The sequence below is a fragment of the Xiphophorus maculatus genome, chromosome 17, assembly GCF_002775205.1.
Source record: "Xiphophorus maculatus strain JP 163 A chromosome 17, X_maculatus-5.0-male, whole genome shotgun sequence".
Taxonomy (NCBI): Eukaryota; Metazoa; Chordata; class Actinopteri; order Cyprinodontiformes; family Poeciliidae; genus Xiphophorus; species Xiphophorus maculatus.
Window position 1 is genome coordinate 14,588,239 of NC_036459.1, and position 26,555 is coordinate 14,614,793.

At 41.0% G+C, this 26,555-nt stretch overlaps 1 protein-coding gene across 4 annotated transcripts in view; it reads right to left on the bottom strand.

Moving 5' to 3' along the window:
• Positions 1-26,555, bottom strand: part of celsr1 (cadherin EGF LAG seven-pass G-type receptor 1) — an 85,823-nt gene that overhangs the window by 20,084 nt on the left and 39,184 nt on the right. For 3 of the 4 annotated variants that reach the window (XM_023350667.1, XM_023350665.1, XM_023350666.1), the window contains exons 4-10: positions 23,965-24,187; positions 21,489-21,604; positions 20,485-20,573; positions 11,372-11,452; positions 3,841-3,998; positions 1,107-1,270; positions 825-950 (exon numbers count right to left, since the gene is read on the bottom strand). In XM_023350667.1, the coding sequence (XP_023206435.1) occupies positions 825-950; positions 1,107-1,270; positions 3,841-3,998; positions 11,372-11,452; positions 20,485-20,573; positions 21,489-21,604; positions 23,965-24,187 (957 nt within the window). The remainder of the gene's footprint in view (positions 1-824; positions 951-1,106; positions 1,271-3,840; positions 3,999-11,371; positions 11,453-20,484; positions 20,574-21,488; positions 21,605-23,964; positions 24,188-26,555) is intronic. The other variant, XM_023350668.1, reaches the window with a different exon arrangement.

Genomic DNA, 26,555 nt, shown 5'->3' on the forward strand with positions numbered 1-26,555 from the left:
CACATCATTCCAGCGTGAAAGCCCGACTGGAACGTCTCTTATTTCCAATGTGGCAGCGGAGAGCGTCAAGAATCAGACCCGACGTGTCAACAAGTGACAGAGCAGCCAAAGAAACAACATCCACCTTGCTGTGATCCCGGCCCAGTTCTGATACCGGATACTGAGGCCTGGCACTATAGTTGGCCGACTATCTCGTCGAAGAGCGTGAAAGGTGATGTATTCACACCTTTCTTTTGGAAACATGCCTTGAAGGAAGACGTTAGAGTTCTCCCCTTCCTAGAGAAGAAAACTAAAAGTGGTATGGAGTATAAACAACATTACAAGGAATCAGTTATCATAGGCAAAAAGGAGATTTTTGGACTATAAGTGCTGTAAATAGACATTATCTGAAGAAGCACACAGACAGTAAAGAGTTCTGCAAATGTGGGAATATCTTTAGTTTTAGTCCTCTTGTCTGGGTTTTGTTATGAGTCACAGGTATCTTTATCATGAAAGTCCAAACCTGAGGCAATGCTTAGTGGCTCTACAATAGTGAGCAGAGGCTTCACTGTGACTCTATTGTGACTGCTGCATGAGTCACGCTGAGCCAAAGGTGTTCCTCATCACATCTGATCTCACATCTAGAAGCTCGCCGCAAAAGTAAATAAACATGTCTGTACGGAAGCTAACAGATGAGCAAGTGGACACACGAATTATTCTCATGCTCCAAATGCAAGAGATTATGAATTTGCAGTTTGTTTTTCTTACATTTATTCTTGGATATTATCCATTGTTGTTGCTTTTTTTTCCAGAAGAAGAGAGAACAGATAAAAAACATTTCTGACCTTGTTCACAGTTTTTGCCCCCGTAGCCAGTAGGGCAGTCGCAGCTGTAGGTGTTCCACTTGCTGACACACACGCCCCCGTTCAGACACACGTCGTTTGTACAGAAGTCCTTCTTCGCTGGACAACCTGGGGCATCAAAACCAGGATGAATAAATAAATTCTGCAGACATGCCTAAACAAGCAACATCTGAAATGTTGGTATCTTTTAGATTCTGCAGGTGTTGCTTTAGGAAATGATCAGGATCTGGAGTGAAACTCGGTTGAGTTAACGTCGATTCTGACCTGCAGCGGTGCCGTTGTTGGCGATGTAGCTGGCCATGTCAATGGGTTTGCTGTCGATTGTTAGGTTTCTCATGCAGCCCACGAAGTTTCGGTTCCTGACTGGGAATGCCTCGGGCAAATTGGGAACTCCGCCTAGTAACAGCGGACCCGTCAAGTCCAATGATCTGGAGACGATAGAAGAAACTGATTGGAGTAAAACCAAAAAACATTGACATCAGAGTGTCTACAAGCTATTTAACATAACTTGACCTGAATTTGACCGAGGACAGCCACACTTTAAAAGCCATTTCTAAAAACGCACTGTTGTCATTACATGTTTAAGAAGGCCACAGGAAAAACATGCATTCTTTACAACCAGGTCCGATTTAACCCGCTGGACCACGTAGGAAGCTGCTTAAACCTAAAGCTTCTGAAACTCTTAACATCAATCAGTGGACGGCTTCAGTGTACTAAAAGTGGTGCAATGCTGCATGAAGCATTTGAACGTATGAGTTGAATGCGTAAAGTACAAACTCCACTGTTTAGCTGGAAGCATGGAGGAAAAAAAATACAAAGACCCTTGTCCCTAGTGGAGTCAGGAGAAGTGCTGGTGTCTATCTCCAGCTAACGTTCCGGGCGAGAGGCGGGGTCACCCTGGACAGGTCACCAGTCTGTCACAGGGCAACACGGAGGATAAACAAGAATAAACAACCATACACACACACACTCACACCTAGGGAGAATTTAGAGACCAATTAACCTGACAGCCATGTTTTTGGACTGTGGGAGGAAGCCAGAGTACCCAGAGAGAACCCACCATGCACAGGGAGAACATGCAAACTCCATGCAGAAAGAGCCCAGGCCGGGAATTGAACTCAGGACCTGGGCTACCAACTGCGCCACTGTGTAGCCCATTTACTATAGTCTACAATGAAAACAGTTAACTGAGATACAGCACCTTGCAAAGGTGTTTACACCCCCTGATGGTAACCCTAACTCTAACCACTGAGGTTTGAAACTGACCGTTCGATTAAAAAACTGACAGAACAGGTCGAGCATTAATCAGAGAAGCTGCCAAAACGACCACATTTCTGGCATTTATGCCGCAGGGCCTAAAAAAGTCCCATAAATTTTGCAACAAATTTTGCAACAAATGTAGAAAAAGGAGTTCTGGTCAGATTTAGACCAAAGTTTAGAGGGTTTTTTGGCCTTCAGGGTGAGACGGAGCAGTGGCAGCAACACAGTCAGAGCAGTAGTTAACCAAAACTGTTCAAAAACGCAAACATGCATATATGCATTCTTGGCAATGCTGTTTTTCCCATTAAAAAAAACATTTATGGGGTGTGCTGTGGTGGCGCAGGGGGTTAGCACGCCCCACGTTTGGAGGCCTTAGTCCTCGACGCGGACGTCGCGGGTTCGACTCCCGGTCCCGACGACCTTTGCCGCATGTCTTCCCCCCTCTCCTCACCCTCCTTCCTGTCTGCCTACTGTACAAAAAATACAAGCCACTAGTGCCGCAAAAACTCTTCGGAGAAAAAAATGGAATAAAAAAAAAAAAAACATTTATTAAGCCTGTTTTATTTGCATCTTTTAATGCTTTTATGATATTGTACCTGGCTTAAGTGGTTAAATGAAAAATCGGAAGCTTGTGTGTGAAATAGATTACTAAAATATTCATTAAATACAGCCCTAATGGAAAGATGGAGTTAAACGCAGAGCATCAATTAAAACATGTTAATGAGTTAGAATGGCCCAGTCAAAGTCCCGACATAAATCCAATCTGAAACCTGTGACAAGATCTAGAACTGAGGAATAAAAGGAACTTTTTGAAAATATTTGCTGTCATAAGTTTTTTGTTTTGTTTTGTTTTATTGTTTGTTTTGTGTTATTTCTGTGTGGGATAGGGATCGGTTTATAAGCTGATGCTTCAAACTGATGGCTTGATTAATTTTTTTTTTATTGAAAAAAAAGACCCATTAGTGTCTGTTAAGCCTGATATGTCAAACTACTACTCAAAATTCATTAAAAAAAATAAAAACAAAAAAAATGGGAATTGGATGTAGTATGAAAAAGCCCTCTAAAAAATAGATTGAAGTTTGCGGTTGTAACTAAATCGCCATTCATTGATCAAATTTGAAAGCAAAACCTTTTGCTGCCTGTGCAGCTTTTCACTGCGGCGAGCCCTGTCTGCGTCCGCTGAGCGTCTGCGACCTGCGTGACGTGTTTCTGAAGGAATGCAACGTCGCGGCCTGCCCTTTGAAGCGCCTCTCTGTCCCCACCCTCTGCATTTCAGATGCGTCTCAGCATGCACGCTCTGCGAGTGACTCATTGAAAAACGTCTCGAAGAAGAAACCGACGGATAAGTCCTCTGACGGTTGGCTGGAGAAGCTGCAGCTCAGATGAGCTTTGGGGGGGGGAGGGGGTTGTTTGACAGGGACTGATTCAAAAATAAACAGAGCAGAGTTGAGTGAGTTGTTGTAATTTGATTGCAACAACAAATTATGAGGCATTTTTGTTCGAGCTGCGTCTTTAAAATGACGTTCAAAATAGCAGGCATACAAAATAAAATTCACATTAAAAAGATACAAAAATAATTTATGCATTTAAGAGAAATTATGTGAAATAATAATAAAAAAAACATTATGAACATTATTGAGACTTTTCTTAAAGGCCTTGGCGAGATTTTTAGTCTGGCTTGATTCACTGTGGCCTTAAGGACGGCAAAAATGAAAAGTGTGTGTCGGGAGTTTCTCACTTCTTCTGTCCGGTCTGGGTGCCCTGGGCGGCACACGAGTAGTTACTGATCTGCTTCCCGAAGCGGATCGCCATGGAGATGTCGCAGTCGTCCACGGCGACCACCGCCACCTTTTCTGCAGAGGGTCCGTGAGGGATGCCGAGGCGCCCGATGTTAGGCTGCGAAAACACAACAAAGATACGTTTTGGGTTTTTTTTTGTTCCTTTTTCCAACAAAACAAAAATCACTTTTCAGTTTTCCCTCCTTTGCCTGTGCGTGTATGTGTTTCGAATACACTGCATTTTACTTTTAATTTCCTCAAGTGGCTTCATGCGTTCAAAAAAGAAAAAAGAAAAGTGGCTTAATGCTTGATTTCTCTGTTTCTTTCGGGGATTCCTGAGAAAGTTGGCAGAGACGGCAGCTCCATCAGTGCAGGTCAGCGATCCTTGAACAATGTTTGGCTGACTTCAGCCACAAGCTCTCAGGCCTCTCTTGGCTTAATGTGACAAAAAATGCCTTTGTGTGTTTGGCTCGCACCTTTCAAAGTAGGCTAATTCTTCCATCAAGGGCCTTGGCCGACAAATGTTGATCTGAGAAAATGTGGATCAGCTTAGGAGGAGGGGAAAATAAATTTTTTTTTAAAAAAATCAGGCCACCAATACTTTTTTAGTTGCTCTGAAATTGAACCTGAGAATGACTTTTAGAAGGTTTCTTCTTTAAAACCAGTTTGGCTACATGTAAACTATGAATGTATTTATTTTTATGAGTATCTGAGTGAAGGGAGTAAAAAGCCATTTTTTTTTTTTTTACCACTTTACACATGTATTGTTCCATCTTGTAAAATCCCAAAAAAATACAAACTAAAGTGGACAAATTCTTGCAGAGTCATACAAATTTGAGAAGAAGTTTGTAACAGAAGAGCTGGAAGAGGCACGGATTGTAGTGATGTGTTGGTCGTGAACGATCCGGCTCTAAGAGCCGGCTCTTTGAAGTGAACATTGGAACCGGCTCCACAATGGGAGAAGTTTTAGGATCCTATTTGGGAGCCGGGTTTTTTTCTACAGTATATCGCTGTCTCTCCGCCTCCCTGTCGTTGTGCTTGTGCTCTGCAAGTGCCAGAGCCGATAGTTTTTCCCCACATCCTTTTTTTTTTTTTGTCCTGCGGTGCCTCGCTGTCTCTCCCCCCCTTCTCCCTCTCCTTGCGTGTTTTGCTCTTCTGCTAGAGCGGAGAGTTTTTTTCCCTCGGTCGGTCCACTGCCCTCATGTCAAGCGTGTGCTCCACACATCTGACCAATCACACATAGTTTCAATTAATAATGTGGCGGGAAAACACTGAAAAAAAAGTTTATCTCCACTTTTTTTGTGGAAACGGCAGGCAATTGGCCAAGCTGTATAGCGTTCGTCGGCAGGTGTTTATGTACAGACACTCACTCAGCGGTCAAGAAGCACAGAAAGAAGGGGAGTCAGTGTGAGAACTGAATAGGTGAAAATAAATGAGTGACAGAAAACGGAGCAAGATTTGGACTCATTTTAATGCTACATCAAGCTCCAGGGTCTAACCTAATTATCAAAATATGCTGTTATGGAGAATTAATCTTTAATTACTTCATACGCTTGTAACCGCATCGCTGTCCTTGGCAACCAGCCGTTCGGGTATTTTAGCATCCATTGGTACAAAGGGATTTTATTCATGCCCAAATGTCAGGATTAAAACGCCGCTGACCTGGATTCTATTCTGGGAAACATGATGGAACGCTACAGGGAGACAACTTTAAAAACTTTTTTCCTCCCAAAGTACCAAAGAGAAGACCTTCGAGGTTGCAGAAAACGTTGAAAACAAATATGAAACAGACTGAATACATCCATGGGATAGAAAGACGCCGACTGTTTTTGACTACCATATTTTACGGACTATAAGGCGCACATAAAATCCCTATATTTGCAAAAAAAAATCCGGCAATGCGCTTTGTGTATGAACAGTGCACCGTATGTTTTATTACAACTTTGGTAAGAGACAATCCCCTTGATTGTAGAAACATAATCGCTGCTTGGCAGAAACCTCGTGGAGTCAGCTTTCTATGCCATCTAGACAGACTTGTTTTGGGGTGGCGAACCACTTTTCCTGATACGTACGGTGCTTCAATCGTCAATGAACAGCCAAGCAACAGCAACGAGACTGAATCGGATGATGACGAGAGGGATCCGGGCTTGCTTGATGCCGCTATCGTCCAACTGTTAAATTCCGACACCGAAGACGAGGAATTTGATGGATTCGTAGAAGATGAATGATTGAAAAAGTGAGTGTACTTTTTTGTGTAATATTGACAGTTGTTGTTAATGATTTGAATAAAGTCTGACCTATCCGACTACCGTATTTTGTTTCGCTTTATGCGTCTTATAAACCGGTGCGTCTTGTATATGAAAATAGATCCGTTCACTGATATGGCGTCTTACAATCTGGTGCGCCTTATAGTCCGAAAAATACGGTATTTAATACAGCAACACAAGCTTCAAGTGGCGCAGTTTGATTGGACAGTGTAAATGCATTACTGTGGCATGTAGTGAATCAGAATTCCTCATGAGACGGATCAAGTTCCTGCTAAATCAGATTAGCGAGTTAAAAAAAAAAATAGGGTACTGCTTCAAATTTCTAATGGCTGAATTTTTTTCTTGGTGAAACCTGACTGTGAAAGCATCTGGAACGCGGTCATGAGCTATTTTCACTTGTGCTATGGTGACAGAAAAAGAAAATCAATGGGAGCTCATTGTTTAGACAATTATAATTTCGATTGGGACGTGGTTCGAAAACCAAACTGCGACAGAGCGATAACAAGGCTGTGTAAACTGCCTTCAGGGACGACAATAGGTAGTAACACGGATTTCTGTCTTATCATCTCTTTTGAGCTCAGTCACGCAGAGCGATAAGAACCAGAAGCGAAACAGACAAGAGGGAGACAGAGATTTCCGGATAAAGAGACTCAGAAATTCTCAAAGCAGCTGCTACTGCAGCTGACAATGAACGGACACAAACAACCTCATTTTGTCTTCTTTTTTTTTAAAGGGGAGAACCAGAATCTAACATTTAAAACCATTTATTTAGTCCAGTCTCCCAGTCAACGTTAGAAATATTCAGTAACAAAGATGTAAGTAAATATATTTCCGTAACCGTTACCAATCGCTGTAATACCTACACTCCACCAGTAGGTGGTTATAACTTCTACATCAATAACATCATATTTAATGATATATATAAACACACAGAAATTCAAAACAAGATGTTGTAATGCTTGCTTCAGCAGAAACGGTGACTACAATTCTCAGTGTAAACGGAAGCGAACGAAAGTTGTGATCCACTTTTAAATTTAAATTTGAACAGCTAATGACTGTTCACAAAACAAGCTACCTGCAACTTTTTTCCATTCAGGCTCACTATGATGTTTTTCCGTTCTAGCCATCTACAATGTTTTTCCATACATTTTGTGGTTTCAAACATTGTCGCATCACGTAATAACTAATAAAAGCAGAACAGAAATATCGACAGGTTTTCACATCTACCACTATGTTTTGTGTACAAGGCAGCCATATTGGATACTGAAGACAAGGATGGTGAGAAACCTCCTTTCCTGACTTCTAGGGACCTCTCTGTTCATTTTTTCCTAACTTAATCTTTTGAGTTCCCTAATAAAAATGGAGGGCATGGTTGTATAGTAACCCTTAACAAACCCTTATTTTCCTGAACTAACACAGCAAACTCCAAAGCACAACTTCTCTTGTGCTAGTCTTTAACATATGGAGGAGGATGGTGGTAATTGGACGACTTCATTCTTCTGATGCCCTCAAATAAATCCCACTTGATCCTCGACTGTACTGACTATTTTTCGTTGAGTAGAAACACATTTTTGCCTTAGATTCATTCAGACACAACAGGAGTGAAAACAACTAGGTTTTTCTACCATCTACTGTATTTAGAATAGAAAAAGAAGATTATTTTTTATGTATTACCCTCAAAGAGGTATAAAAAGGCACATACAGTTGACACACATTTTGTCACTATTCTTTCAAAATATACACATCCCTCTGAAATCCTCTAAAATATAAATATTTTTGTGTATTCTATTGGACATTTATTTTAGCTGAAACCAGTTAACTGAGCTTATGGTTTACATCATCATAGCTGGTTGGCTTCATTCCTATTTTTGACCCTCTTGTTTTAAACAACACTTGGCCCCCCACTTTCAGGAGGGGCCCCAGAAGAGCGTCTTTTTCTAGAGTCTGAAAAGGATTCCCTCTCTCTCAGGAGTCGTCTCCAGGGGTGATAGGCGTGCCGCGGCCATGACGACGAGCTTGATCCCCGGAGATCGCCACACAGACAAAGAGGGCGGCAAAAGACACGGCTGACGACAAAGTCGCCGCATTTGTCAAAACGCAGAAAATGTCACACGTTGCCACAAAAAGAGACGCGCAGGTCACGGCAAATACCAGGACGGAGGGACACGTTCAAGAATAAACACCCTCTTCTTTCTACCACTCCAGACCCACACACACACACACACGCGCCTACTGAGGACAGGCCAGTCAAAGCCAGCATGATAACTTACCCAGACCCACAACAGAAACAAACAGACTGAATTACAAAATGAAGGCAGAAATTGAACTAAATGACAGGGAATGTTTGCGCGATAAGGTAGAAGTTTTGACTGTGTGACTGGGAAGGATGTCTGCAGACTGTGTTTAAGCATGTGTGCGTGCATTGGTGTGTGGGCGTGAGTGTGTGTGTGTAGCCATCAGGAAGCAGTTAGCAGAGCTGCAGACGGCCATACAGTCCAGTTCAATCATAAAGGAAGAGGGAGCGCACCGTCTTTCACCCAATCTGTGTAGGCTTCAGGAAGTGCCATTGTTGTGTTCGCTCCTGTATGAAAAAGTGACCTAATGGAGACTGGTGTACACTGAACTTTGCGAGTCACAATTAAAGAAAGGTTTTAGCGCCACCGCATAAAGCAAATTAACGTTTTCTGTACAAGTACGGATACTTTTTTTCTTAGGTCTGAAGCTCAGGGTACGTCAGTAGCAGCAACAAGCTGTCGGGTCCGCATTACTTCATCGCCTTCAGGCTGTGTAAACCTAGAAGTGTGAATTACACAACAAGACACACACGGGATTTTTTAGAGGCCCAACAAAATGTTATAATGTCCTGTCTTCAAGCATATATGTTATTGCTGTCTTCAGCGTCTCATCGCGGTCCTGTCTTTCAGCGTGGCTCGTGAACAGCTGCGTCTGACGGTGCGGCGTAAAACAGACGAGCAGATGACACGCAAAGTAAGACAGGAGAAACTGAATCCCAGCAAGAGCGACTGGAGAAAAGTCGTGAAAAGTCAGTATAAGATTCCTGTGTTGCTCATAGAGAACAATTTTTACATAGTAAAATTGCCTTAAAATGCATAACAAAGCAAATAATTTCTCTGTACTGTTGCAATTTGCCTACATGTAATTATTTATTTAGCATTAATTACTTATTTTTTTTAAAATCTTCACAAATTTTTATTTGTAAAGAGGCACCTAATTGTCAAAGATCATCTGGGTTTGTAACATGCAGTTAGGGCAAAATATTCTATTGAAATATTGTCATGTCATCTATTTCCTACAAATAAACCTACAAGAAATTCTTTGTTCTATTCTATTCCTTTGCTGCTATAATTGTAACCTCCAGAACTTGGCATGCCCTCTGGTGCTACATTTACCTTTGCGGAGGAAAAAGTAGCTGCAAACGCCTGAAACTAGCAGCGCTGGTAAAAGTTTCATTCTCTAATTATCATTTGAGGTGACAAGCGGATTAAGGAAACAAGTCCTTTACACACGAGCTGTCAGTCAAAGCGAGAGCACAAGAGCTAGCTCACATTAGCCGTCCATAGTTATTACAAGAGACGTGTCAATTGGTGAGGATAATCCACTTTGACAGAAACTACTCGTCTGCCTGCTGAGTCTCGACAACGCTCACTTCACCTGAGCAGTTGCTTAAGAAGTCAACGAAAGTTGACTAATGAAGAAAGAGAAAGCTACCGTGTCCTTTTTAGTTGCTTTAGAAGTACGGGAATTCATGTCGGGTTCTCGAGGCACCTTTATTCAAAAATAACTTTGTTAAACAAAAAAAAAAGCCATTTTACCTTCAGTGCGTTAATAAGGACAGCAAATATCATACCCATAGTTTGCATTTACCATCCGTTTGAGTTGCTTAAATCAGCTAACATGGGGAACGTTCATCCCCATTTCCCACCTTTCAGAAGACTTGTTCGCTTATTGAAAAACTCGGTTCAACATCTTTCCACTGCGTCAGAAAATACCGTACGAAACAACATTTCTCAAACACAAAGCAATCCCTTCAAGGTAAGAGTTTAAAAAACACCATTAGGAAGCGACTTGTGAAATGAAATGTTTAAGCAGTTCACTGAAGGCTGATTACCAGAGAAGACAGCCTGACTAATCTGCCAGCTAATGTTTGCCTGTTAGAGAGCAGAACGGCAAAAGGTCTACACAACAAATACTTGGAAAGTTTCTCTAAATTCACCAGTTCATTTGAATTCTGTGTTCACGTCTGTGTTTTAAAATAAAAATGAAAAAAAGATTCGATGTTATTATACTGTGTTTAATTTGTCTCGGTAGTCAGAGAGTTCAGATGTCTGAAATTACTTCACACACACGACTTAACCACGTCCTACTTTCCAGTTGGGAAACCAGTGGAAAATGGCATCAGCCATGACGCTAACTATAAGTTGCAATACAAGCCAATCACAATGGATTTATCTTCTTTTCATGAAATTAAAAACTAAAATATATGTTCACAAATAGAGGCTGTACAGTCCTGCATGGTGCTTACAAAAAGTTTATAACTGAAAAGTTCACTGAGATTTACGTGCGTGGCAATCGTGTTGGATTGTGAAGTTGGAAAATCCAGATTACAAATTGAAAAAGCACCACTTATTTTAGTAACTAAAGGGAAACCAGTGCTGCTCTCTTCTTTTAACAGAGGAAGGTAGATTTTATTTTGCATATTTGTGATTTTGTTTTTTAACTCAAAGTCACAGTGAGGACTTTTTTTCGATAAAAACTTTATAAAACGTAACGTGAATTGTGTTTAAAGCAAAGCTGAGGAAACGCTGAAGATATCTACAGGTGAACATAATTTGTGTTTCTCATACATTTAGAAGGAATTTGATAGAAAATCTTTGCGCCTTTTTTGACAGAAACTTACTTAATAAAAACATCATAACAGGAGAGACAGAAGGAAACCCAGTCCCACAAGACCAACAGCCTCTACATCCAAACCCTCATGCCGATTCTACTCCAGCATCTCTCTACAGTCTGGACTAGAAAAAAACTGGACTATCCAAACACGAACACCCAACCTTTAAAACTCATATTCCCTTTGTGTATATGAGTTAATCAGTGACAGCAGAGTTGGTCACAAAGACTCAACTAGAGGCAGAAATCAGACCACTAAATCAGACCGCAGGCGGGGAAAGAAGCACCAGTAACTAGGCTAGAGGTCAGAGGTTACCTCTTTCTGTATGAGCTCCAGCCAGGCAGTATAAAGCGGGATACGCAGACCCCCTCTGGAGTCCGCCAGACCCCACCCTTCCTGGGAGAGAGACACCATAAGAGAGAGAGAGACCGTATTAGACCTGCAGCCCAGAATCGAGCAACATACAGAGCCTTGCAAGATGCAAGAGTATCCTCCATAGAAGCCACAAGAAGCAGTGTATTTTCTGTGAAAGGCCAACACAAACTAGCACCACAAATATAAAATGGAAGGTAGCGCATTCGTTTCCATCCCTCCTGAGAGACTACTTGATACACTGCAGTGCTGTAACAACTCATCAAAGGATTCAAGGACCTTGGATTTAAAAATTCCTCAAGGTAAATTATTTGCCTTGAGGCTTTGTCAAATGATGTTTTACCATTTAGCGTGCTCTGTTCTGGCCAGATGATTATTTCTGTTGCGCAACACTCTCACTTCCGCCAATGAGACGTTGACGAATGCTAAGTGCTATTCACGGCTACGGTGGGAGAAGGCGAGGGACAGAAAGAAGTGCCGTCAAAAAGAGACAAAATAAACTAAATAGAATATATAACTCAGCTAAGTGTGTGTGCTGCAAAACGGAACTGGCATTTCACAACAGCACATTCTCGATGCCCCGTCCTCAAACACCTCTAGGGGAAACATTTGCTACATGCATTGAACTTTTTCGCGGCTGCTAGCAGGTGACATTTTTGATCCCTTCACAAAAGACTGACTTTATCTGTAATTGTTGATGCAGAATGTACAAGGAAATGCAATTTGGCGAACACTCCATGTAGTTGGTAACCAAGAAAGTGAGATCTGAAGTTAATTTTTACTTGATTTTGTTAGGGGTGTCAGTGAAACGTTGCACATTACAGTTTTATATATTTTTTTATTAGTTCTGAAAACCATGTATTCCTTTTGCTTCCAAAGCATTCATTACCGTTTTTGGCCAATCATAAAATTCAAAATACCAACATTGATGTTTGTGGTTGTAAGAAAACAAGTGATAGGAATGCTCTTGCAAGTCACTAAGTAATGGGACTATGTCAAACTCAGGGTAAGATGACCTCATGTACAGAAAAAAAAAGTCTGCTAATCATACAAGAAAATTTCAAAAAGGTATTCATAACCTTGGGTGTTGCGGTGTTTTGTGCTTATCCGTGTCAACAGGAATTGTAAACTACCCCAGGTGTCCGCAGTTAGCTAAGAATACCACCAAACTGAGGCACAACATCGTTTTCCTCTTTCTTTGCCACTTGAAAAACAAGTCTCCCACCGCCTCGTACAATAGGCTGCACCTCATGCACTGCCAACTTCAGACAAATGTGTCCCTAGCAGATCCATATCACACTGTGAAGCACTGAGCTGTGTGCAACAAGGAGGTAAAACGTACAGCAGGAAAAACGGGAGGAACGTTTCAGGTGTTAAAAGCATGTCACAGCCCCAACATCAGGTACATGACACAAAACAAAACCTGAGTTGTTGTTTTTTTAGCTAGCTGACATTCTGATGGCTGAACAAAACAACCAAGCATCGCTTCTTTTGTTAGAGGTTTTACTCTGTTTAAACAGACAGAAAGAGTGTTTCATGTGCTGGAAAGCTGGAGTCCGGTCACAAGTAGTTTCTGTTTAGGTAGCGATAACCTCAGCTGTCTGAGGTGTGTGGAAACATTCGTCAAGAAGAACACACACACAAAAAAATAAAAAAACAACATGGCCTCTTCCTTTGAAAACACGCCCTGCTTGGGAATTTAGAGTTTGGGGTTTCACCTCAGAAAAAAATGAGCACTTAACCTTTAATGAGGGGCACTTTGCAGAGAAAACACATCAACCATCGCTTGTGTCTGTGCAAAATGTGGCAGCCCCTGTTCACACCCACACACACACCCACACCCACAGTTTAAGAGTGAGGACTGCATCTGCTTCTTTAGCAAATAACGATCACCCAGTAAGGTACTGGTAATGAACCTTTAAACAGAGGGATGAAAACTTTAAAAGCTAAATCTTACAATCCAAATTATCAGGAAACATCGTCAATTTACAGAAATGCAGTACTAGCTTCAGCCTCATAGGGGGCGATAATACGCGAGTTTGTGTGCCGTCTACTCAGAGAAGAAGAGAAGAATTTAGAATAGAAAGTAGAGATTTCTCTGCAGCGTTTCGATGCGGTTTGTTACCCTTGTGGTTGGTGAGCGATAAAGGACTCAAATGTGAAAATGTTTTCCAATGAAATGTGAAATATCTTGGATCTCACACCTATAAAAGTAAAAAAAAAATCACTTTCAAATCATGATCTTGGGTTGAGTTTTTGGGTGTGTTTCCAGTTTTTGATCATTTCTATATTGTTTGCTTTATTTTGTTACTAGTTTATCCCCTAAGCCCCTTCTGAATGGGCGTGGCTTTAGCCAGTTCTGCCGCAGTCCGCCCCAGCCAGATTTGTTTCCATTAGCAAATCCTGAGCGGTTTCTCTCAGTTTTACCACTTAGTTGGTGGCACAAACCGGGCCGAGCGATTTGACTAACAGCAAACTGCATACACCGATTGGGTTAGGCTTCAATCTCAAACTTGTCACTTTAAGTTGTTTTTATTAAACTAGATTTGTTCTCTATGGTCATTAAGTAAACTATTATATTTTCCATCTTTATTCTCCCAATAAACAATCATGTTGCTACATAGAATACTGCTAGAAATGCAACACTGCAAAAAAACCCACAAAATCTCAAGCATTGTTGGTCTAATTACTAGTGTAAATATCTTTGTACACTTTAAATAAGACAAAACTGATTTACAAGTAAATCTAAAGCAAGATATAGGAACTTGTTTTATGTCAATATTTCCTCAAAATTGATAAAAAAGTACTAGATCCACTGGCAGATTATTTCACTTCTAACATGTGGGGGAATGTCTCCTTGTAAATAAAATAATAAGCGCCTACATTTGCTGAAAAGTTACTTTTAAGTTAGTTTTGTCTTATTTCAACCGTACTAATATTTGGGCTATAACTAGACCAAAACTACTTTGTAAGATATTATGTTTTTGCAGTTGAGTAAGCAGATTTACTGAAGAAATCACCATATTTTAGGCACAGGTCAGCCATGTTGGATTTCTGAGGCTAACCTATGTGAACTGTTCATCTTGTTTATCCATTTTGAGGTAAAAAGCCACACACAGTGACAATGGATAAAACATTTTTTTTATGTCTTGCCAGCACTTGGAAACCTCAGCATTCAATAGGTGGTCCAAGACCTATAAGGTTTGTTTTAAGGTTTAAAAGCACAGGTTTGATTTAGAGCTACCCAGTAAACCTCGACACATCAACAAAACAGCAGAAGTTTATTTTACAAAGAGACCCACTCTATTTATAATACGTCTCACTGTTGAGATCAACAGCACTAGCTCTGAGTGGCTCCGATTTAATCGCACCAGAAGACCTTCAGTGAATGACGGCCTTAAAAAGACAGCTGAGCGGCTTCAGTTACGGTCTCCACAGGCAGGAGCCGTATGCAAAAAATAGCGCGTCGCACTACGCTGAGAAACAATTTACACGTATGTCCTGATGAGGAAACTCCTGCCATGTAAACCGCACTCAAGAGAGAGAGGAAGAGAGGGAGAAAAAGAGAGATAGAAGACCTGGCGGAGCAGAAGTTGGCGGTGATAAAAGCCAGCTCGGCCTGTCTGGGAATGCCGTTCACAGCACGTCTCAGGTGGAAACATCACCGGCAATGTTTTTCTAATGAGAAATGATTAACTTATTTTTTAAAAATGCAGCCCTGAAAAGAAACAAACAGAAAACGCTGCAGGCGGACAACCACGCTGTACCTTCAGCTGTGTTTAGAAAAGAGTAGAAAGATCACACAAAAGGTAATATGAAGTTATCCAGGTGTCGCTTTTATAGGTTTTTTATACTGTATTGTGTTTAAAGACAGAAACATAGAAGTTATGCTTATTTTTGCAGGACTACATGTTGAAATAGGAACACGACAAATACAAAACAAGTCAGGGATCTAATTAGTAAAATCGATGTAAAAAAAAAAAAAAAACTTTAAAAAAGTGGTTCTTCCTTCTGGTCATTTAGAAGTGAGTGCAAATGTGGCGAGAGTTTTTATTTTTATTTTTTAGCTTTCCCACCAGCGCCATCTCAGTCAAAACAAAACCGAAGTCTCTCACAGTGACTCCTTAGGGGTTTTTTTTAAAAAAAAAGTTTTTTAAAATGATTTTTCTCAAGGTTTGACAGGCTCACCTCGGAGCAACGCTGCGAGAAAATGCGTTTGCACCCAAAAAAACAAATGTTTGCCAGTCATATTCTGCCAGGGGATTTATGAAACATGAACTCCTTGAACAATCAGTTCCCACGCTGTTGAGACGGATGTCAGGTCACTGTAATTTTATAACGAGGCTTTACTTACTTGCGTCCTGCAGCCTTTATGTGAAAAACACAACTTGCTACCTAAAAGTTGCAAAGAATTTGGAGTTTTTACCTGGAAAATGGAGTAGTGAACATCTGACCAAATGAATTTGTTTTGTCTTGAGGTCAGTGGAAACATCCAAGCAAGGTGGACATGAAGCGCACAATTAAAACACATTTGACATATCCTGCCCAGTGGGCTTCTGAATGACATCATTTCCTGCATTGAGAACGGCCACTTCCTGCAGAGAGCAACCTCTCCTCCTGCGGCTTCGAGGAAACCCCTTCGGCGCTCTTCACCTGCGCTTTGTGCGTCTCTGTTTCCTGTTCAGATTTGCTCTGCTGACACACTCAACTATCCTTGAGATGTTATTTTGTGGAATTTGAAAAATGTCTCCCTCCTTCCGTTTTCTATTGTGCTCCTCTAATATTATTCACTGCCACACAAACACATACATAGCTTTCCAACCGACCAAGAAGATCAAAAGAACAATGAGAAGGGCAGCACGGTCACTATGGTAACCGCAGTGTTAACATTGAACTGCGTTTTTTTTACTAGAGGAGCCTCATACGGATAAAATGAGCAACTGCGCCTTTGAAAAAGACACCGTATAAAACTGAACTTCTGCCCAGGCCTAATCATCTGACGCAGTAAATCACTGAGTGTGTGGGCATGTGTGGTGTGTTTTTACGACTAGTAACAACCAAGGGTTCATGTTTGGTAAAGTAAAGTGAGTAAAGCTGCTGAAGGTATTTAAGAATGTAAAGGTTTCACTAAAACTAAACATGAATAAACTGAGAATAATGAAATTATTGCAGAAGTTGACATCTGCATCAAATTATTTTTGAACTTGTGCATTTGAAAACTCTTCCTATGCTCGTCAGTGTCAAACAAGTTAATACATTTTCACTTGGGTTGACCTCAGATGAATTTTAGAGGTTGAACTGATTTATCATATTTAATAAATTAGAATGTAAATCCCAGAGTCTAGTTTGTCCGATTCAAAGCACCTTTTGAAAATAAAGGCCTCGAAGGCTGGGGGGCCAAAACCGCCCCGCCGTATTTTTTCACGTGGCCCTCTGGACTCCAGAGGGAGTTTAAATAAAACGTTCAAGATAAGCGTTGTGTGCTTCAATATGATTTTCATTAATTTAATTTCATTAAAGTTTATTTGATAGTGACAGACACACATCGTCATAGACAAACTGACCAGTACAGCAGTCCCTTGTCTGCGTGAAAGTGCCTGTAGCACAAGCTAATTCGCAGCACTTGTCCCTAGATGGGCTTTTAAAACAGTACGTTGATTTTATCAATCAAATCAAAGCAGTTTTTATCCACATACTGCCAATTTACAACAATCAGTCCGTCCAGTTTTGCGCAACTCGGCGATCATGGAAATTCACACAAAGTCAACAGATTCCTGCACTTTTAAATGCTAATTGTGAGCTTATTGCTAATTAAAATAGTTGAAAACATTAGGTTTAAGTGACTAACTCCCACCTGCATTATTTTTCACTTCGACAACACTGCTGCCTCAGCCTTAACTGGTGTCAAGTTATAGACCATGACCGATACAGCGAGTAGCAAAAAGTCACAAATACTAAAAAATCAGTCATGTTGATTGCCAAAAATCCCCCAAAACAATCATGAAATCCTGTAGGGACTGATCAACGTGAAAAAACGTTCAATATTATTTAATTTTAAGAAGTACTTATTGAATTCAGAGACAGCTATTTATTAACATTTCTACAATTTGTTAACGGATTTTATCAATGCATTCTGGCACAACCAGCCCTCAAGAACGTTCATGATGTTGCTCCGGTCCAAAATAAAAATGGCTCCGACGCCCCTGCTGTAAGAATTTAGTATGAAGCAGGATGACATCATATCATCTTTAGTTTTGTCACTCTGGGCTATGTAAGCAATGCTACCTTCAGATAAAAGTCTGTATGAGTGAGTAAGAAACATGGAATTCATTCATGTCCAACATTCACATGTCAACAGGCCTAATCTATTGTGAGAATGTCGCTGCTTTCTGCCAGATACATTTTCACTAATCTCCCCCCCGGCGACTGGATTAAATTACCACGAGTCAATTCTGACTTCTGATCGTTCAGCTGACAAAGAAAATCTGACCCCCCGTGTCAGCGCCACATCCAGCCTTGGGCTGGTTTAACGGAATTTGGCACCGGGTCTACAAATCACTGGTGGTATACACCCACCCACCCACTGCTTCACCAGCTCAAGACACCGCAACGCCGGCATAAAACAAATGTGTGTTTCCGTGTGTGCGCGTCCTGCGTCTGCACGTCAGGGTGGCAAAAAAAACCCAACAAAAAAACACGGTAGCCTACAGGATCAGCGGAGCTAAATAAATAAGAAAAGCAAAGTAAACAGAACTGGATTGAAGCAGCAATCAATCTCTCGTTTCCAAGGGTGACGCGCTAGCAAACTCTCAACGCCGCAGTGGGCAAACAAAACAGAAGATTTCAGAGCCAACAGACTGTATCCTGCAAATCATCTTTGCAGGAGCACTATTGCAAGTTTAGACAACAGACTCCACCTGCTCTGTGGCATCTGTACACTCTGCAGAAGCTCACAAGAAAGACAAACGCACCTCAAACATGAGCTACAGTGGTGACCCTGCAGTTAACGTCGTGACAAACAGCAACCCGATTCATCAGCTTTGATGAATTCTTCTCTGTCAGGACAGCGTAGTACGGACTGGACAAGAGAAAGAGGTGAACAGCTTGTGAAACGTGATAGTGCTACGACAAGAACACGAGTCGTCCCTGTAGTAGGTTGGAACCATGGGTGTCACTGAAACACAATGGTGTACCTGATAGGGGTTTCCCAACAAGTTCGAAAAGTGCAGGGACGCCAATGAAATGTTATGCAAAAGCTAATATAAGCAGGGATCTTGAGTTGCAGGTCAACAAAATCAAGGTGAAGGTGGGAGAAATTGTTTAAAATGTGTTTTATAAACACAAACTGTGGGATGCGTTTATATCCAGCAGCGCCTCGGAAGAAACCAGTTAGTTTCTGCACAAAGAAAAACAAAACAAAATTTTATTTTCAGGCTCCAGAATCAAGCTTGGTTCCACCTGATTTATGTTCTTATAAAGTACAGAGTGACGTTATGCACAGTGTTGCTGTGGCACTCGCCACTTGATTTTGAGTTTTTCTCCAAACTGATGTGAAAATATCTGAACTCATCTCACTTGAGCCATTTCTTTCATTTCTAAACATGCGTCATAGATCCAGTGAACAATCCCTTTTATTATGGTGCTAATGCTAACTGCTAATGCTATCTGGGTTTTCCGTAGTGACCTGTGGAGCTGATTTAATCTTATTATTTGGAATCTATATTTTGTGCTTCCTTTTAATTTAATTTGGCCAATTTATATTGTGCAAGGTAAAGGAAGGTTGACAAAAAAAACATCTAGCCAGCGCTACTAGGAATGGTTGGAGTTTAAGTCATGTTGTCACAAGTTTAGGAGTCTAGATGTGAATAGCCGGTAGAGGCAGAGCACAAGGGCCTAGCATCTCTAACTGTAGAAATATGCACAAAGTTCAGAGTAAGGGGGAGCTGAAAGTAAATGCTCACCACACTTCGTCAGGCCAGTAGATCCTCTTCAGAAACGTAATTAAACAACAGAAATTACAATTGTAAAGTATTTTTAAGCCATGAATGTTTGAGGGGCTTTAGCAAATGTCATAGGATTTGACACAGGCTGCTGATGTGTCATTTAATTGACCTAGTAGAAATGCTTCTAACTTTGGAGTTGGGGTCAAATGTGAAAAAGTTCAAGAGGTATCGACACATTAGCCAGGCCTTGTAAAACAACTAATCCCATCTATTTCTAGAGCTACGTGGGATAGAATGCACTGGGGTTGTCTAAAATGGTCATAATTGAAAAATCTTGTTCCAACAACTGTAGAGCAAACAGCCAGGCGCCACACAATAGGTTGTGTCCTCTTCAAAGGCGACACTTATCTTATTGCCCTTCACGGTTTAACGTTTAATGCCTGTGGGTTGTGGAAGTTTGCTGTAAACGAATACCGTCTAAACTCGAAGAACATAATACCAAAGGACATACGAGACAGCTTGCAGAATGATCACAGCCTATTTTCTGATCAAGAAGCAAGAAGACCATCGTGGGAACATCTTAAAACCCAACTTCCAAACTCTGAATACACCTAATCAGATGTCCTGTGATTAAATCTGTGACAATGATCCACTGGTATTACATGAAGTCGAGCAGATCTCAACTCGAGCACAATTAGCGAGCGTTTGACCTTTGAAGCCGAGGGCGCCGGGGCCTCCTGCGCTGGCATCCACAGCGGGAGTTTGCGGTGGAGATGTCACAAATCAAACCCGCACCGTTAAGATTATCTCCGCAGTCAAGGTCAGCTGCTTCGGTAGCTTCAAAGAGAGCCCACTTTTCACACCCTCCACTCCCACACTCGCTAATTTACAGCACAGTTCCTCTCAGCGGTATGGGCTGAGCCCCTCGGAAAGATCCGACTCTGTTACTTCTATATTCCTTATTTTGTGGAATGTTAGCGTTGCTAACAACACCTAGTTAGGATGTGATTGAAGCGCTTCAAAGGATATCTTAATCAACCCATTCAAACTTAAAGAGGAAGGAGGGGAAGAGGAGAAGGAAATGGAGGAGGAGCAGCTGATAACATTCTTTACCTTGTTGTAGTAATGGAGCTGGACAGAGTGCCATTGGCCGTCGCTGACTCCGCCGGGGATGTAGGGAGACACCGTGGTTTTTGTTTCACCTGGGTGATCAATAAAAAACTAAATAAAAAGATGATTCATAAACCTTTATGTACTTTTCTTCTCCCCAGAATCAGGAGGCGACGCTTTACACCCAACGTTGGTAGGTAGGGCTGGGTGTACTTGTTTCTTTATCCTGAATCTTTCAGTTGAGGTGAGAAAGTTTCAGACTAAAAGAGCTTAACCTCATAATTAGTTCTTATTTTCTCCCAGCGTTAACAATTAATTTGCACACAAGACTCATCATGCAACACAAGAAAGACAAAAGTCCAGGCAAGGTGTACTTTTGTTTGCCAAGGGCAGAAGCAACTTGTACACGGCAATCAATCCAGCTACAAATTAGCAAACACCATGGAAACACAATGTATCTCCATGTTTTTGTATGTATGACTAAACAGGAATGATCTCGTCATCTAAAGAAATCGACAATCTACCTTCATATTTCTCTGTCTAAAAGGTGACACGTAATTATTAGTTCTACATCTGATGATTCATGCGCCTAGCGTTCAGTCGTTTCATGGTTTTGAAGTAGGGCACAAGGACTTGGCCCGTCTCCCAAACCGGCTGCAACCCAAGATAATCATATTAGACTGGATTCCTCCTCCGTACGGTGCCATGGGAAAGCGGCCCGAATGGGAAAACAACAGTTGCCGGTACAAAGCCAGCGTGTTTGATCTGCAGTTCAACAGTTACCGACATTAACAATGACTCTGGGCGTATGTTTGACTGCACTTCAATGAGAGCTTGGCTTCACCCATTCACTCTGTCAAAGCTGTAAACGTTAATCAAAAGCAAGCACACAATGCTAGTATTTATTTATGAGAGTCCGTTTAGATTATGAGTATTCATACCTGAGTTAATGTGGCAGAAAAACACATAAACAGTTCGGAAGATACACAGTAAAATGAAAGCCTGACCTCCGGAGAAGGTAAGATGAATCTGTTCGTCGATGATCTCCAGGGCGATGAAGTCGTGTTTTTCATTGAACCTGCCGTTGTAGAGAAGCAGAGCATTTCTTTCTCTGGTAGCAAACCTGCAAAAAGAGCGAGTCTTAGATATTTGGCAAAAGTCACAACTAAAAGTTTCAGAGATGCACTAACAAGTCATCGGATAATGTTCCGCTTGATTGGTTGGTTGTAAACTCAACAGATTAGTGAATACGCTCTGCATAAGAGCTGAACTAGGGCATGCTTTCAAAGTTAATCACTTTCAGTGTCAGCTGGGTGTTTTATATACGTTGTCAGAGGAAGCACAAAAGTTGTGAGGGGCAGTTTCAAAGGACCTTACATTTGCCATTTTGCATTTTTGCAGATTCGGGTATAAAATTGTGCCATCTGCTTGAACCTGGCAAGGGGGAAAATTTGTCAAATTGTCATTGAACAAGTTGGCTTTGGAAATGTCTGCAAACTTTTGGAAAATTATTTTATCTTAGGGAATAAAAGGTGCTGTTGATAATATTAAAAATATGCTAATTTCCACCGTAAAGTTAAAAGGACCATGTCAAATGTCTATTTTATATTTTTATAAAGTAACAAAAAACGACTGCTCAGGCTCACAGATGGGTTTATGTCTGCAAAGGGGCGAACCATTTCCAATACATTATCATCAACTTTAATTTGAGCGTTCAGCAAAGAAATTTTGGAAATATATATATATAGAATTGGAAACTTTTCAACGCCACAGAAACAAGAGCTCACTTTCAGTATCTGAAATCAGAACCAGTATTGATGCAAAACTGAGAGACTTTTGATTGGTATGTCTGTACTTGTGACCTGTCTGAATTTTTGCTTTATCTCCAAATTTAAGCTTCCTGTATAACTATCGGTACCATTTCCAAGTCAAACAGACTGGGACTGTGAGACTTAAGACCTTAAAGATGGCTTTATGATAAAAAAAGAGCTCCTGAGGAAAGGTCCTCTTGCCAAGGAAAGTATACAAAGGATTTGTTGCTCATTGATGAAACCATTTCCGCGCCTTAAAAGATTCACGAGTTGTACCATCCGGGCACTCGTGTGTTTTAGGCTGGTACAGAGTTCAGAGGCGAAGCTGAGGTGTGGAGTGGAAGGTGAGGGCAGCGGAGTCAGACAACAGATGCCAGCGAGTCCAGGAGGGCAGGAAGTCAGGATGGCTGTAGCCAAGCACTGATAAGGAAACACATCACACAGCCTTTCCTGTTTTCACCACACGGTAAACCTTTCCTAGCCCTCACCCTGTCGATGAATTCAAAATATCGGTCTCGCCTTTATTATCAGTGGCAACAAAACGCAGGGGGTTATAATTTACCTCTTCATATTTACTGTGAGAGAATAAGAAAACTTGCGCAACCAGCTGCTTTTTGTCCTCCAGCAGTTTCAGGTTTGTGGAGAGTGTGAGAAACAAACCTCATTAAGTTGCAAATTCAGATGTGGTGTGTCTCGCTACAATGGATAAGCGTGTACACGTCCGGGCCTGCCCAAGCTATACTTGAGCTCATTGAACTCTTTATATGAGTATTTACTACACAACTGCTTAAACAGGTCTGCATTCTGTTGAAATTAGAATTAGAATTTCATTGGTTAATAAAGAGGAAGTTTTATAACAATTATATTTCACCCAACCGTAGCTATGCTAACTAGCATATCAAGCTATTTAGCAAACAAAAGGCTCTTAATCGACTTTACATGTTGAAGATTCCAGATAAAGACTGCTTTTTATAGCATCTCTCTATCTTTATATGGAGTTTTACATATTTCAGTTGTAATTAATTGAAAGAAACAAACTAACTAGGCCGTTTGTGGCTACCAAGCTAATGTTAGCTTATTTAACTACAGTTAGCAGCCCAAGCAACACTCATTAGCTGTTTCTGGATCCAGAAAGAATACATTTGATAACACAATCTTTAAAAAAAATCTGCATTTAGGTATGTAGACACCGTTAAACTGTTGAACTAGAACTGCCATTGGATTATTTGTTGCCGTCAGAATTCAACTCAAAAATGACTAAATTTAACCGACCAGCAAAGGTGGAGTTATGGCAGGCCATGCTTTTCTAATCAAACATGAATTACAGATCCATTTTCAACAGAAGACAGACTTCTTTGTTTCTTTCATAAAAAATATTCCATGTTTACTTTGTTGTTGAGGATGTAAAAATAATAAATAAATAAATACACTAAAAAAATATTTTTGCTTATTTTTATTTTAAAAATATTTTTAATACCACTGAACTTGAGTTTTAGAAATAAACTTTAGTTGCCCTTTTTAATGTGTCTCGCAATTTTGCGTATTTTCCAATTAAGTTGCACACAGGAAAATGATTATTGCTTAGAAACAAAACCTGAAAAACTGCTTGTCAAACAAAGAAAAAATTACTTAATATAATCATGCAACAACATAGTGAAAAAAAGGTACATACATGAAGGAAACGGTGAAGTGGAACCTTTGCCGGAGACCCCTGAACGTCACGAACGACTGGCCGGGGAAGCTGCGGGTGGTCATTTCACAGTAAGGCCTCTCGAACTCCCCGGGTGGACACTCGCACATGAAACCTCCAGCAAGCCGGTTGACGCATTTCCCACCGTTCTTACAAACACCGGGAACACAGCGGCCTGACGACGCATTCACCTCACAATGCTCGCCTAAAAGGAAAAAGCAGACTTCAGTGAGGCGGCGTTTATATATCGCTTCTGTGAGCTCTTTTGAGATAACGTGCAGTGTAATGGCAGATGATTAATGGCCATGTTGTCTTATTAGATTATCGTTAGTTTAGACTTTCTTTGAAGCATTCTGTACACCCTAGACTTAAATCCAGACTAGTGTAATCGGTCTGGAATTCAATTCTAAAAAAAAAAAAAAAAAAGTCTTATTGAGAGAAGCTTATGTAGCTGCTGCAGCGCCTTGCAAAAATATGAGTTTGTACTACCCACTTTTGGACATAGAAGGCAACATCAGTAGCCTGTACCTGTCAACAAGCTCAACGTGCTGTATTGGCATTAGCTAGACACCATTTAGCTAACATTACCTGCATCCAACAGCATTACGCAACTCAATCGGTTAGTTTGGGGGGGAAACTGTGCAAAGTTCTTTACCTTTTGCTAGTTTGCTGCCATAATTCTAATAATTTGAATCAGTGCAGCTCTGCACAGATTTGTTCGGCAGCAGGTCACCTGCACAGGTGTAAACCCAGCACGTTCGTGTTGCCTTTAAATGTGGCTCGGAAAAACAGGTCACGACGTGTTAAGAACGGATTAAACCGTTTCAACTGCTGAAAAGTCATTTTTAGTCATTTTGATGGTAGGCTAATATAGCTAATATAGACACTTAAAGCCTGTGTTGCCTTCGTTATAAGCCTCATATAAGGCTTTAAAAATTTTTTTGCGGCTCTAGACAGATTTGTTTTTTGTGTTTTCAGTCCAAAATGGTTCTTAACATTTTGGGAGTGTGTCGTTGAGTAGCTGAAGGAAAATGATGCAGAACTTAATTTTTTTTTTACTTTCGCTTTTAGTAATTAATGGCAATCAAAAAAGTGTGGTAGTAAGTGTATTCCATCCCCTTTTGGGGCCAACTTGTGTATAATTTAATCTCAACATAAATCCAGATGTTCTGCAAAGTTTGCTAAAAAAAATAATACAGTCAGACAGGTCAGGGAAAAAGTTCAAAGCAAAGTTGAGTTATAAAACAACATCACTGCAAAAACACAAAATGTTAAGTGAAATAATCTGCCAGTGGAACTAGAACTTCCTTTTTTAAATCAATATTAAGGAATTATTGACCTAAAACAACTTCCTACATTCTGTTGAAAAGTTATTTGTAAGTTTGTTTTGTCTTATTTCAAGTGTACTAAGATATTTGCAGTAGAAACTGTACAAATAAAATACTTGGTAACATTTTGTGTTTTTGGAGCGCTTCTTTTTAACTCGTCTGTAAAAATGTTGTGCGCAGCCTGGCATGACTCACTTCCCAGCTAAACAGATTGATTCAGTCGGTGCAGATAAAAGTGTGGGAATGATCAAATCTGTTATAAGAGATTTTCAAATTGTCAGTCCTCCCATTGGAAATTCCTCTTTAATGAACACACTAAGGTAGCTCAACTCAAAATCGGCAAACTGAGCCCAGCTTCCTGGACCTATTAATGTAAATTCCTGACAGAAAAATCCTCTGGTATACTCCTCTGTGTGGTGCGTCCACCTGCCATCATCCAGACATGATCTCCCCACCCCATATAGACCCCCATCACATCACAGCTTGGAACCAGCTAATGGCCCTTCTATCCTCAACATAATCCTTTTTTCCGAAAGGGGGGAATTATAAGGATCCGTTTCCCCGTAATGTAGGAAACCCAAGGAGAACAGATCAACTCCTGCCGCTGCTGTCATCAGGCCCATAATGGGCCCTGATGGCCCCGACTATCCAGAGTTGAACTGTGACCTTCAAAGAGGGGAGATGTAGAAAAGGGAAATATGGAGGATGAGTGGACAAGATGGCATGGGAGAGGCAGGCGAAAAAGCCCTGTGAGTGACAAAGGCAGGTATAATCAGATAATTGCATCAGATATGAGGAAGAGAAAGAAGAGGAGGAGGCAGAGCGTTGGAAAGAGATGGACGAAGATGAGGCATGAGGACTGTCGGAGGCCGCCACAGCTCTATTAGGGGGAGACGGCGGCGCGGAGAGGACCAGGTATCGAATGTACGAGAGGGAAGTACAGCAGGAAGATCACCGACACCAGGAAATATTTCACTAAGTGTTTCTAGTGGGAAGAATGGACCCGTCCAAGCCTTCCACAACTTCTGCCACATGAACTCTGGGTTGAGTCAGAATCAATCCCAGCAACCAAATGAATTCCGGTTGGGATTCTTTTTTATCACACCAGCCTTTAGCTTAAATATAACAAACATTAACGTTCTCTTTGTGTGATCATTAAACGCAAACAGCAAGTTTTAACCAAGTGCAGTTTCACAATTTCTTCTAAAAAAGCTATCCTAAAATCCAACCGTGCTTTATACACTG